This window comes from Manihot esculenta, chromosome 1, assembly GCF_001659605.2.
Source record: "Manihot esculenta cultivar AM560-2 chromosome 1, M.esculenta_v8, whole genome shotgun sequence".
Classification (NCBI taxonomy): Eukaryota; Viridiplantae; Streptophyta; class Magnoliopsida; order Malpighiales; family Euphorbiaceae; genus Manihot; species Manihot esculenta.
The window spans coordinates 29,857,371-29,871,815 of record NC_035161.2 but is presented as its reverse complement, the minus strand read 5'-3'; the positions used below and the strand labels follow the sequence as shown (position 1 = coordinate 29,871,815).

Sequence of the window (14,445 nt, the reverse complement as noted above, 5' to 3'; positions counted from 1 at the left end):
AAAATAATAATAAAAAAATAAAATAAAATAAAATCACAAAACTTAAATAGAGTTGATATTTGCTTTTTGAAATGTATTAGTTTAAACATTATTTAATATACAATTTTAAATTAAAGTATATTAAATATAATTCTAAATTAAAATTAATATGATTTAATTAATTATATAGATATATTTCTTAATAGCAACTCTAAGATAAAACAGGTTACCGTTTTTCTGTACACTCTTTATTTGATCATACTATTAAAGCCTCGTTGAATGTCTTTCTGATAAGTGATCCTGGGACTCAATAAATTGGTAGTTTCACCGGTAACCTCTGATCATTTCTTGTCTACAAGTGCCTATGGCATCATTGGCATGGGGCAACGCATACATACATAAAGCTACAAAGACCAGGCTTATCACTGGTGTTTATACCCCATATGAGAGTTTTTGTTTTCTTTCTATTTTAACACATATATATGAATATATTAGTACCTGATCCTTCCTCTTTCAGCCGTTAATGGTGTTTGATGAAATCCTCCTAATAGTCCTTCTGTTAATTTTTGAAAAATTTAAACAGTCCAGGTGCATCTTCATTCAGAAAATAAAGATTGTGTTGGGGAAAATGAGAAAGAGATGGTTAGTACTTAGTAGGTTATGTCCCGTGATGATGTATGGCTTGGCCGCTGGGTTTCGATGGACAAAAGGAAGAGTGAACAAGTTTCTCACAGCCATTTTCTTTCTTTTTTTTTTTTTAACATGTGAATTTTCATTAATATCAAAGTACAAGAGAAGCACGAGCTTTTCTCAAAGCCCATCTGAGCTTAATCTTAAACATGAAGAATAAAACTAAAGAAACAACAAACAGAGCCCTCTGTCTCTAATAACCAAAATATCAAGGCATATCGTTTGTTTCTTATTAGGAAACATGGCAAGTGGTGTAGGGATGGCGATGGACAATATTTTTTCCCAAAATAGCTCGTGGGGTAGGGACAGAGAATTGAAACTAGATGAAATATTGTGGTTTAGTCCCTTCCCCTTTTCTCTTTTAACTTATTCACAGACATCAAATGTCAAAAACAATGACCCTTCTTTAGTTCCAACATCACGTTGAAAAGGATTGACTAAATCAGCAACGTACCTTAACCAACACCACATGCCACAACAAGGCACAAACTAACGTATCATATATCAAATGCTACACTTATGCACTTCAACTATAAATCAGTGTCATGAAGACATGAACGATGCTTCAATGCAAAATATATTACTGCAGTAGACTTCTGAGAGATGATCCCATTAATAAGACGTCCGTATGAATTGATGGCAGCAAATAGAAGAAATATGTACAAACATTAAATATGCAACACAATGATATAACACAAAGCCAGAATTCACCGAGGATGAAGGCATTTGAACTATTCCCCATGGACAGTTCCCTTGGCACATGAACATTGCAACTGATTGAGCTCAGTATCTCACAACAAACACTGTTCCACGTTTTACTTCCAATCAAGCACGTCCAACAGCCATAAAACCTCCTCTCTAGAATTTGCAGCATCACGGAAATCCAATTCAATCCCAAAGACATCAATGACACCCTCATTTCCATCTTCCATGAAAAGCAAAGATATCCATGCTCGGATATTAGGAATAAATGGGTGAACTGGGGAGAAATCAAGGTATTCAAATGCCATAGCCCTATAGGCTGTCCGATCTATATAATCAAACACAGATCCATCAATGACACAAGCAACCTCATTGGAATCTTTGCGCCCTACAAGCACTGAAACGCTCAGAATCTGGCTCAAATGAATTTTGACCCTTGGCTCAACAGGTAAAGTCATCTTACATTCAGGACCTTCAAGGTGAAATCTCAGTATGTCACAAACTCCAGGTGGTGGGGCTCTGATTCCAGCCAGCAGAACAGGGCCTGGGACTACTTCTGAGAAGATCAATTTTTCCTCAGTCCAAATATCAAAGAAAAATTCTAAATCGTCAAAAGAAAGTCTAGGAGGAAGCAGGGTGTGACATTGTTGCTTATAAAATGTTTGATAGAGCTTGTAGTAGGTCACAGTTGGAGGGCTGGGCCTTTTGCAAATTGAAGGCCATCTTTCAGCACAAAGGCATTTCCAAAAGTAATCATCTCTGGCTATATGTCTCCATTGTTTGCAAACTGCCATACAAGAAGCAAGATCTATTCCATCCAGCAAAGCAAAAACAGCCTTCAGCACTTCATCATATGACATTTTCAGCTAGGAACAACAACTAAAAGCAGATACGGTCCAGTAACCATATAGAGCATCAGAACATTATATGCAATCAAATCTGATAATGTCCCTGTGAAAGATATGATACTTAGCTTAGATTCAAAAGCAACCTAGGTGAAAGAATGCTTTGAGTTTAAATATAGGCATTTCAACATGAACAAATTAGAGAACATAGCTAAACAAGCTACACAATATAGACACTAGAAACGGTTGATACCAGTGTTATTTGGATCATACAGTTCATGGTAAGGATCATATTTAATCACTACCTGACGCTATGAATCTGAAGGGTGAACCACAGGTAGCTAGGAATTAGACAAGAATCACATGAATCGAAGGCAAATCAGGAGAATATATAGGAATCAAAAACGGGGATTTTTTATTTCTTCCATGAATCAAGATTTCTATTTGCAAAGCAATGGACTCATTAACATAAGCTTTATTGTTAATTCTTTGCAGCGCTTGTGATGTTCCAAAAAAGCAAATCTTCAAAATCACAGGAATTTTCTGTTGTTTAAACTAAAGCAACAAAAAGACCTGAAACATGTATATGACTACATTTTGAACTATCCACTTAAAATTTATTAATGTGAGATGCTGACACTCTGGCACAACCCTATTCTGATAAGAATATGATGCGTGAACCATAAGTAGCCGTGAACCAGACAGGAATCATATGAATTGAAGGTGAATCATCATTAGGAATTGATAGATTCATTGATTGACAAAGAGAATGGCAACAAATCGCAAATTCCGAAAAGGGGGAAATACAAAATGTCCAGGAGAAGGAAAACAAATTAAATAAAAAACAAGGGAAAAATAGCCAAGAGAGTTTTAGTTAATTTTGTTTTAAAATTTTAACTTTCTAGTCTGATAATTTAAGCTTGGCTGCAACATAGGCATTAGGTTCCTTTGATTTTATGTTTAGTCCATGATTGAAATTGAAATTTACACATTCACACTATTTACAATTGAATGCTTAATATCTTTTGATAAAATTCATAGGAAAATATATCCATAAAGATATACATGTTATTCTTAACTGATTTTTCAAAAGTTGTAATAAATCTGACGACGATTCGATTTCCATTCTTGGTTCTCAATTCAAAAAATGAGGATTTGGATTCTCAATTTAACAACTATGGATGGCGCAAGTTCTGGAAAAATAGGATGATCAAGATGGGGATTTCGATTTCAAGATTTCTATTTGTAAAGTAATGGACATTACATAAGCTTTAATGATTAATTCTTTGCAGAGCTTTTGATGTTCCAAAAAGTAAAAAAAAAAAAAAAAAAAGAAGAAGCAAATCTTCCAAATCATAGGTATTTTCTATTGCATTATATTAAAGAAATAAAATGACTTGAAACATGTATATGACTACAATTTGAATTATCCACTTGCACAAATCTATTGCTATACACTCGCAATGCTTGCATTGCTTTCTTTCTTTAGTCCCCATCCTACCCACCCAAAAAACCAAGAAAAAAAAATTCATAAAAATTGCATAAGTGGATATGTAGTAATATGTAGTGCCCATATTTCACGCCCACAACAAACACTCAACATCAATGCATTAGCAATTTACGTGCACAATTTCTACTTCCATGGTTGAAGAGTGATCAACCTGGATTACAAGACACCATCCTGCTTGTAGTCATAACTCATAACCATGCCCAATCCTCAAAAATTGGCACTAAAATCACGTACAAAAAAAATGATAAATTCAATCAACCACTGGAGAAGTTGCAGACACATAATAGTCAAAACAAGCAAACTACAATCGAATGAATCAAACATCCGGATATTGATACCTCATTGTTGCCATTCCACAAATCACCAGATCAAAGCGAGGAAGCCGAGCACGAATCGAGACGAAAAGAGGAGAAAGTGAAGAATGCGTAATTGAGATGGGATATGAGATTGGCAGCTGAGTCTTCTTTGCGGAAATAGCGCAGACTTGAAGCCAGAGAGCGATCTTCGCTTTGGATCCAAGTGACGAGGGAGAGAGAAATGGAAAGTGAAAGTGAAGGTTTCCGACATAGAATCAGTGGTATCTTCGACCAATTAAAAAAGAAAAATCAGTTAGATAACGCGCCCGTCATCAGGGCCTTTTCGTTCTACGGATGATTATTTGAACCGTGGGAATGATTAGAGCCCTTTTTTCTTTTACAAACAAAATTCCTTTTAACCCCTTGAATTTTTCATTTATATGATAAATCCCCCTCAAGTTTCTTTTCTTTTCTTTTCTCGCCGGTAATCGTCTTCCACTTTTCTTAAACTTAGTTTGGGCTTAGTAACATTTGGGCTTGTGTGATGATTTAATATGATAAATCCCCCTCAAGTTAAAAAGGCCATCTTTTAGTTTCTATTGAAGGAGAATCAGCAAAAACCACTTTGGTTCTGTTTTTTCGAATGACCAACAGGGAAAAGTTCCTCCTACAATAGATTTTTTGCCATCAAATCGGATTCGGATGAAGTTTTGGATTCTATGTTTGAATTTAGATTTTGGTTTTATCTATTTGGAGCCCTTGCACTTGTTATGTGTTCTTTTCCTAATGTACTCTTTGGGCCATCCAGATTAATGCTGGTTTGTGGAACATCTAATTAACGTGTTGCTTGGAAATGCAGCTTTAATTTATTCCATATTTTAAGAGATTGTGTTAAAAAGGCCATCTTTGTCTACCAACACAATAACCTAAGAAGAGAGAAAGAACTCATCAAAATTGGCAGTAATATATTACAGAAATACATAGAAAGAAGAAAATCAAATGCACATTAATTAACCCCTTCACCACAAAAAGTGAATGCTTGTACTGCTCATACATCAACAAATAAAAGACATTTACTATGATGATTCCTTAATATTAGGAAATGATTAATTACAGTAATCCACAGAGCCAAGCACTATGAAGTCAGAAACACAAATCCAAAAAAAGAAAAAGAGAAAAAAGGGACCTTAAAATTTGGCTTTAGCACATGGGTTTTCTTTGGCAGCAGAGTAAGTAGACACTATCATCACAATCACAGTATGGCGAGAGAGACAAGTGCAAAGCTGCCCATTTCACTGAGATATTATGCCAATTTATCAGAATGCACCCACTCTTTTGCAGTCACTGTCTTCACCCACCCACTCCTACATTCTGCAATTTTTGCTGCTAATATGTCTGCCCCAGCAGCCCCCTTTCCTCATTTACTGCAACCCATTTTAGGAGAAAAACAAATTATGCAGAACAAACTATTTCCAGCCTTCTTATCTGCTGCACTAGCTTGTGCAGTCACATTCCAGATTTTAAAAATAGAAAGAGAATTGTAATCTTGGATATATCTATCATTTTCTTTTTGATATTTCTTTCCCAACTGAGATAAAAAAATTTGATTGGAATCTACAAATCCAGAATTCCAAACTTTCAATCCCAATGCTACATATACTGGGATTCTTCTCATTGTCACAATAATAACCCAGAAAAGACAGAAGCTAACTAAAGAAAATTGAAGCAAAGTTGTGTGTGTGTGTGTAGAATGCCAATAACTTGATATTTAATATGAGAAAGTGAAGGAAAATCTGGGAAAACCCACAAACACAGGAGCTTCTCTAAGGCTGCGAGTCATATATTTACGCATAAGTGATATTTAATATAAGCTCCAACAATTTCTTTCCCCTTCCCATTTCCCTGCATTTTCTCCTCAACCAAACAAAACCCATGTAAAAAAAAAGGGAAAATCTAAAAGAGCAAGAAGAGAACCTCCTTTTTTTTTTTCATTAATATATTAGCTAGCAGCAAGATACTATAATACAGCATTAGTGTTTGCTTCAGTAGTACTAGATCCATAAAACTCGATCAATCTCTGCAAAACAAGGACTTGGGTCCTCAAGAGGACAATGTAGTTTGCAGTTTCTTGGAACAACTGTTCATCTTTAACGATCTCTCCACTGTGGGCAGGAATGAGGTTCTTGAGAGCCTCCAGCTTGTCTGAAACCTTTGGGCAAGAGCGTCCACCATTGGGGATGCTTCTTTGAGCTTTGCAGGCACGTGCATGTAGTCTTCTTCTTCTTTGGGAGATTGGTAATCTTCTTCTTCTTCTTATTCTTGGTGTATTTCTAAGCGAAATCTTGGAATTCTTTGAGACAGAGCTCATGGTGTGTTGTAGTGTTTTGAGTGTTTCAGAGATGGAGAAAGAGAGAAGAGACGCCGAGTCTGTTAAATAAGGAAAGGTAAGAGAAGGGATTCGTCGTTTAAGTAATTGAGGGTTTGATATTGCCCTTTGGTTTCCCTTGTTATTACAAAATTGCCACTCTTGTCTTTTTGTTTGTCCCCTTATTGCTTTTTTTTTCTCCATTACTTGCACTTTTTTCTTTCAGATTTTGAATTGTTCATATGAGTATGTTGCCAATTTTCAAAATATCAAATTCAATTTAATAGAGTGGGGTTCTTTTTTTTATTAAAAAAAAGTGCAGCATGTGGAAACAGAGCAGAGAAATCTGGAAGATGAGCACACTTGAACGGCCCAGATGATTTAATACGGAAGTTGTCGCTGATGGGCCACATGATATTAATATTAGTGTGGGTCTTATATACACAGATATTTCTGTATCAGGTGAAGGTTAATATTGTAATATCACGAAGAAAACGACACCGATTTCGTATTTCACTTGGAAAGGTAAAAGCGGGAAGGAGGAGACCACAACTTGCGAGCCTGAAGCAGAGGACACTCTCTTGTCCCAAAAGCCTGCCTATCTGTAACGGCACATGGCCAAGCCAAGCTTTCCACACTTGAGTCTTTCAATTTTCTAATTCCCATCTTACCCTCTCTCTTTTTTTTTTAATATTATTAAAGAATATAAATACGTTATTAAAGAATATAAAAAATAATGAAGAGTTTAAGGTATTGATAAAGTTTTAAGTATTAAGAAAGTTAAAATAAGACAAAACATTTAAAGCCTAAGGAAATGAAAAGGCTCCCTAATTGATGATACGACAGCCTTTTAAGATTTGGTTAATGGATAGACATGGAAAAAGATGATGAGACTGAGATTGTCCTAATAGTGTAATGTAAGAATCAGATTAAAAAGTCAAGTACGGACTCAGCTAAACCGACAACCAAAGCTTAGTAATTTAATTGAAAACTGAGACTTACGAAACCAAATAGTAATTTTTGGGCAATATAGATAAAACCCAAAAAAGGGAGGGGCAAGAGGGTAAAACAAAGAAGAGAGAAGAAGTAGGAAATGGGAGAGTGGCTTCCTCCAAGGGGTGCATGTGAAGGTGAGATGGGCCAGCAAAGGCTCAAATGGAAGAGAAGGGAAGAGGGAGCACATGGGTGGGCACATGGAGAGGGAGAGAGACAGTGAAGCAGCATGAAATGTACACCATGTTCTGCACATTCCCTGCATGCAACTCATCATTTTGCAGCTTTTTCTCTCTATTTCCTTCCTTCCCTCTTTAATTACATGTATACTAATTATCATCATCATCATACACATGCATCTTATCTAACCTTCATTTTAAAGCCATGTGATTTTATTTGTTGCTAAAGTGGGTTATTAGTTCTATGATTGGGAGATTTTTTCTATCATTTAAACATGGGTAGTCAAAAAAATAAAACAATGTTAATTTCAGTACAGGTAATTGCAAGAAAACTTATTAAAATTTTAATTAATAAAAAAATATTTCTATTGTCTTGTAACTTTTTCTTAAAAAATGAAGGAACCCAGAAAATGTAGATGAACAGAGACCAATTCTAAATATTTTTTTTAACAAAATAGATATTTATTTTTAATATTATCCTTATAAAAAGGTAAAATAATATACATTTTTTGAAAGGTGACAGATGTTCTCTCTCTAGGTAAAATATGAAAAAGATGTATCAAAGTGAGGAAGGGAGGGACAAAATGATCAAAGGGTCATGGTCACAAATTACAAAGAGATGTGGTGTAATATCTTTTTTTTTTAATTATTTGTTTAAGAATAAAAATAAAAATAAAAAATAAATAAAGAGGATGTTAAGTAGAGAGAGAAATGGAGAGTGGGAGTCATGTGGTGGAAATGGCTTTATTCCATTGGTCTTTTGGTCGGTAGAAGGAGGGGATAAAAAACATGGGTCTCTAACCCTTTTTGGTTGGGAGCCCATCCACTGACCCACTTCTTTTTATTTTAATTTTCCCTTTGCTCAATTTTCTGCCAACTAATCTCCTTCATTTCTTGTTGTCCCCAAAGCTCCAAATCCATACACAATTTTAATGTGGATTTATGTGTATATGCTTCGAAAATGAATGTAATTTTTTTTTTGGGTTTTGTTTTTCTATGTTTTTGGATGACATAGCTAATCTAATAAGTCTCACTCTAATGACAATCAATTTATATTTGCATTTTGACATAAATTATAACAAGGGACAATGTCAATGGAGTATAGCTCAGAAATAAAATTATTATTTTTTTAATTTTAAGATAAGATAATTACATAAATCCACAGAAGATTTGGGCTTACTGAGGGCCTTGTTATTAACCTATCCATTGCCCTACCTTAAAACTTGATTGTTTTCTGTTTTGGCTTGTTATACGAAATGACAATGATGAATGAAATGACGCCGTTCTTCACTCAAAATACCATTTCTGTTTTGAAACTTGTATGTTTCTGTTTCAATAAAAATTCATTATTTCCATGGAATGATCACACATATAAACAGGGATAAAGGAAAATATTGCAATAAATTTTCATGATGGGGTGAAGAAATTAGCTACCCTTTCATTCATTCCACAATTTTTCCTTGAAATTTTGACAAGCCTACCACCTTTAGACACTTATTCTACCGCCGAAGAGACTCACGAAACAAGCAACAGATTGACCCTGAACTTTGGGTTGAGGCGCTCAGCCGACCACCTTGCCTCGCGTGCCTACTCTGTCTCGAAATTCTTTGAAGAAGGCACATCAATTGTCCCTTTCCTTATACCTGAGGTCTGGGCGGAGTTTTTGAAAATTGGTTGGATAAAACAGTGAAACTTCCAAATGCGACATGGATGGCTGATTCTGGGGGCAGCTGATCAACCCATTTTAGACAGGTTTGGGCCCTCTGGACAGAAATTTCCTACTGAATCTCTCTGTATGTTGCTTGCTGAAAGTGGGCCCATGGGAAGCAACTGTTGAGAAAAAGTTAAAAGCTCCAGGCTCAAGCTCGTAAGTTGAGTTGCAAAGCAGCCAGTCTGGCAATTGGACGGACGCGTTGTTCACAACCATCACTCCAAAAAAATATTCTCCTGTGCTTCCTTGTTGCCAATGCAGGCCCACACAACATTGGCAGTGTCGTTGATTGGCATTGCTAGTGAAATCTGAACTGTTAGCTTATTTTCCATTAGGGTTCCAGGGAATGGAAATGAAATCTCAATTAATTTGTAATAAGTTCTTTAACTGGAAGATAAAGAAGATTTTTTTTTCTTAAGTAACATGAAAGTTTGAAATGCTAGAACATCCCGCATGCTCATTTATGGTTCCATCTTCTATCAGCTTTCGCATGCTGAACCCAGGACCAACTGAGCAATGCAACTTCCAAGGCCCATTCAAAACTCTGATTAGCGAGGGTGCTGTTGATCTTATCACTATCCGATGCATTGTTATTATTATTATTATTTGAAAAATATAATTTGCTTGTTTTCTATTTAGCTAGTCATTCTTATTTCACTTTATATTAATTAAATTTATTGTTTTATTATTAGCTTTATCTGTATACTTATTTTTTACTTGTAATTGATTTTGTTTTGGTATTTTGTTCTTATTTATCACTAATGTAAATTTTTTCCAAAGATAATAGATTTATTGGATGGCATGGCGCAAGGCTCGATTACAAAACTTCATACAATAGAATCATCTTAATCTAGGGCCCAACAAACAATAAAATAAGAATTTAAATTGAAGCATAGGAAGAAGGAAATCTAGACCTAGTTGCAGGAAGACCCAAATCTAAACTCAAATCCTGTTAACAGAAAAATGTCACTCTCTCTTCCAGTGGAGCCGTTGGACAACCACAAAGAACCAACCACCAGCTTTTTCAACCTGTTATAAACCCTACTAAAACTCCGGAGAAAACTAATACTTTTTCTCAAGCCAACCATAGCTCTAAGAAGACAAAGCTCAATTCGGGCACATGCAACAATAAATCGATATAGGGAGGAAGTACGCCACCAAAGGGAAGAAAGCTTTCACAAATTTGCCTCCAGTGATCTCCCTTAGAGTCAATAGAAGTATTCAAGCTTGTCTCAGAAGGGCTACCTAAGGTGGTGATGATGGGTAACTCCTCTACCCACCACCTGATTGTCGTTCGTCGGACTGAGGAAAGAAGGTTGGACTAGAGACCGAGCTATTCTTAATTTTCAAACACCACAGACAGGGAAGAGACAAAGTAAAAAAATAAGAGTACAACGAAAGAATACCTTCCACAAAAGGACCACTGTACACAAGGAAAGATCAAAAGGATATGTACAACTCCACTTGGTGATCCAAACCTCCCTCCATCACAGAGAGAAATTTTTTTATAATTAGTTATCACTAATGTAATTAATTACTGTTATAATGATGTTTAATATGTATTTATCTTTTGTAAGTTACTGTTGTAATGCTGTTTAATGTATTTACCTTTGGATATGAATAATTCATTTACACCAAACAATTTTTATAGCATTATATACTATTTTTATTTTTTAAAAATATTCAAGCAATTAATTCTTTTATTTTAAATATGAAAATTAAAATAATTAAATTGAATTTTATAAAATTTTTAATCTCACATATATTTGTATACAGTACCAATATGACTTAAGCTAGATAATTGAACTTTTTCCCAATTATTGCATCTTGTGGATCATGTACTAATGGCAAATTAGAAGAAAATAAAAAGGACAATATGCACCAATGCTCAAGTAGTTACCACTCATGGCAACAAACAAATTGCACAAAAGACTCCAGTAGAGTTGCAAATTGTTATTTGGCAAAACAAATAACAATTTATTTTTTAATAATTGCACAACAAACAAATTCACTGAAGTATTTAAATTTTTTTTTTTTAAATTTACACTACAATATTTTAATAATTAAAATATTAAAATAAATTAATAAATAATTCACACCACGTGTTGGAAAAACAAATTTTATTTGTAGTTTATTAATTTGAAATATTAAAATTTTATTTTATATAAAATATAATAATAATTATCCAAATCATTATTACTATAAATACAAATTAAATTATATAAATCACTAGTTAAAAATTGTTCATTAACCTTTGAAATAAAATTATAACTAGTTAATAATTAATGATAAGTGTATTTAGTAAATCTGATCTTCAATTTCCGATTTTTATTTAAAAAAAAATTTATTATGATACATTTAAAAAATAAATTATATTATTAAAATAATATTAAAAATAATTCACTCTAGGGCAAATTTTGCTTAAAGTGTTTTTAAATAATATATTTGATTAATAATATTATAGAGACTATTAATTTTTCAGAAGTTAATTAAATTAAATATATTTACTTAATGGCAGCAAAGTAAGTAATTAGATAGAAATAGCCAAAATTGCTTTCAAACCCTAGAATCAATATCAACCTGTTTAGTTTTTTAAAAAGTAATGATGATTATGGGTAATTAAAAAAAAAAACTATTGATGATTAACAATTGCAGGCATATCATGGCGGCAAAGTGGGCAATAGTGGCTGACCTGCAGCCACTTGACAATGCAATCCCGGTGATAGAGGTGGAAGCATGGAAGCCGAATCGCCTCCACCCCAACATCAAGCGTTTCCATACACACCGCGCACGTCGTATCTCTGCTATCATCATCCTCAAACGCTAATCTTTCCAAGCCTTCAATGGATGATTTTGTTGCCGGAATCATCTTCCTTCCTTCTCCAAAACCTCCACCTTCGCCTTCAGCCGGATCCAACGGCCGGAAAAAGTCACTTCCTGTCCTTACCATCTCTATTTCTACCAAAATCCAAGTACAATATCCGTTAGACTTTGATGTAATTTTTTCCATGATCTCTGCATGGACGGATTCTGGTATTCCCATGGCAGTCATCGTCCGATATCCAAGCGTCTTTACTAACACACGGATGTCCGGAGAATCTCCGGCAGGTATCCAAATAGATACCTGCTGGTTCGACGGTTGAGTAATTTCCTGTTCAATAAACCTTCCAAAATGCCGGACGCGAAACCGTTGAACGTTTTTCCGGCGAAAAGTCACCTTAACCGCTGCCGGTTTCAAGAGTTGGCTATTCAGCTCTGATATCACTTGTACTCCGAATCGTATTTCTTCACCCATGAATGAATCGAATCCTGAATTCAGAGTGTAAAATCAGGGAAACAAATTAGGGTTTTACATAATGGAAGATTCTATATACATATATAACTAACCCACTTGGTTCTGTTAGACAATCCTAATTGCTTAAGGATTAGTGTTATGACCCTTTTTCCTTTCAGAAATTGCAAGTGCAACGTAATTGGTTCGGTTTGATTTAAGATTTTAAGAAATTAATTTTTTTTTTTATGCTGAACCAACCCTAATCGAAATTGGGTTATTTCAATTTAAATTTCTAGATAATCCAACTCCATAACCCTATCTTATCCATTTTTCAAAATAAAGTTTAAATGGAGAAATTTTATTGTAGAACAGTTATATATAATATTATAATACGTAAAATAAAAGAAATTAATAAAAGAAAGAAAATAAAATAAAACAAAAACTGACAATTTTTTCTATTTTTCAATGGTTTACCATTATTTATCTCTCTCTGATTAACTTCTTAAAGCAAAAAATTATATAATTTTTCTATTTTATTTGTTATGTAATTTTCTATTTACTTATAATTAAAGATTATAAGGTAAGTTAACATATTTATGCTCAAATCATGATCTATAGATATGAATTATATTAAAATTAATAAATTTTATTTTTTAATTGCAATAAAAGAATAAATGAATAAAAAATAAGTAAAATCAACCCTGTGAAAGTAAATTTTATGTGTTAAAAAAAAGTTAAAACAAATTACACTCCACTTCATTTTCAAATGCATTTTTAGAATTGAATTCTTTAATTTATTTATTTTGTGATAAAAAAATTATGTAGCTTTATGGTATTAATAGAGTGATACATTTATTCATAGAATTGATTTTGAACTAAAAAATAAATTTTACTAAAATTCTTAAAATTTTATAAGAAATGATTTTATTTAAAGTTATTTACATTAAATTATTTAATTAACCTTTAAAAACTTTTTTATTTTATCTTTTATTTTTTATTTTAATTTTAAATTTATTTCTTATTTTTTAATGAATAATTATTCTTTAAAAAATTATTTTAATTTAATATTAACTATTAATATTTGATACATTTCTAATTAATATTAAGAAATATATTATATTATTTTATTAATTACAAAAATAATCTTTATATTTTTAATAGTAAAAAAATATAAAATTCAGATTTTAAATGTTAAAAAAAATATTAATATTAATTTTTTAATGAATGTAATAAAAATGATTGTTATTTATAAGAATAAATATTTATATTTAGTTTAAAAATAATAAGTATAATAAAAATTAAATTAATTTACATTTATTATTAATTTGCCCAGTATAAAAACTTCATTTGAATTTTATTATATTTAAATTGACTTTAAATAAATAATTTTTTTAAGGACTAAAATGAATTAAAATATATTAATAAAATTAATTTTTTTTCTTATAAATATCAAATAAGTGCTATCCACTTATTTTACTAAAAGTTATGAATTGTAACTTGAAGGGTTGGGGAATTGCGAGAAGGAAAAAATAAATGAGCAAAGAAATATATTAGTAGGGTAGTACACTGATTCTTTCATTTTTTATTATATTTTTTTAATTTTTATTTTAAATACGATCTATTGTGATAATTAAAAAATATTTTTAATTATTCATTTAATGTTATGCCATCAAAATTTATAGTATTAATATGAAAGCGTCACTTGGTTAGTAATGTGAATATACAAATATTTATTTGTTATAAAATTAATTAAATTTAGACTTTTAATTGAAAATTTTAAAAATAATAATACTTATTTTTATAATTTTAATGGCATATTAGTAATATTTAATGGTATAAAATTAATCTTCATTTACGTGATGTGTAGTCATAAGAAAAATTTTGTTACAAATTTAAGTTCA

At 32.5% G+C, this 14,445-nt stretch overlaps 2 protein-coding genes across 3 annotated transcripts; both read right to left on the bottom strand.

Annotated features, from left to right (window-relative positions):
• Window positions 1-286: 286 nt before the first annotated feature.
• LOC110622286 (F-box protein At5g39250) lies at window positions 287-4,427 on the bottom strand. Of its 2 annotated transcripts, none has more exons than XM_043956890.1 (3): window positions 4,065-4,427; window positions 1,396-2,179; window positions 287-545 (listed from the first exon to the last, which is right to left on the bottom strand). In XM_043956890.1, the coding sequence occupies exon 2, from the start codon at window positions 2,163-2,165 to the stop codon at window positions 1,485-1,487; it is 681 nt and encodes a 226-aa protein (XP_043812825.1). In that variant the 5' UTR covers window positions 2,166-2,179; window positions 4,065-4,427; the 3' UTR covers window positions 287-545; window positions 1,396-1,484. The 2 variants fall into 2 exon arrangements, with proteins under 2 accessions (XP_043812825.1, XP_021622448.1); XM_021766756.2 differs by having other exon boundaries at window positions 1,396-2,322; window positions 4,065-4,424.
• Window positions 4,428-11,902: 7,475 nt separating this feature from the next.
• Window positions 11,903-12,565, bottom strand: LOC110609746. Its single transcript, XM_021749530.1, has one exon. The coding sequence runs from the start codon at window positions 12,563-12,565 to the stop codon at window positions 11,903-11,905; it is 663 nt and encodes a 220-aa protein (XP_021605222.1).
• Between the last annotated feature and the right edge of the window lie 1,880 nt (window positions 12,566-14,445).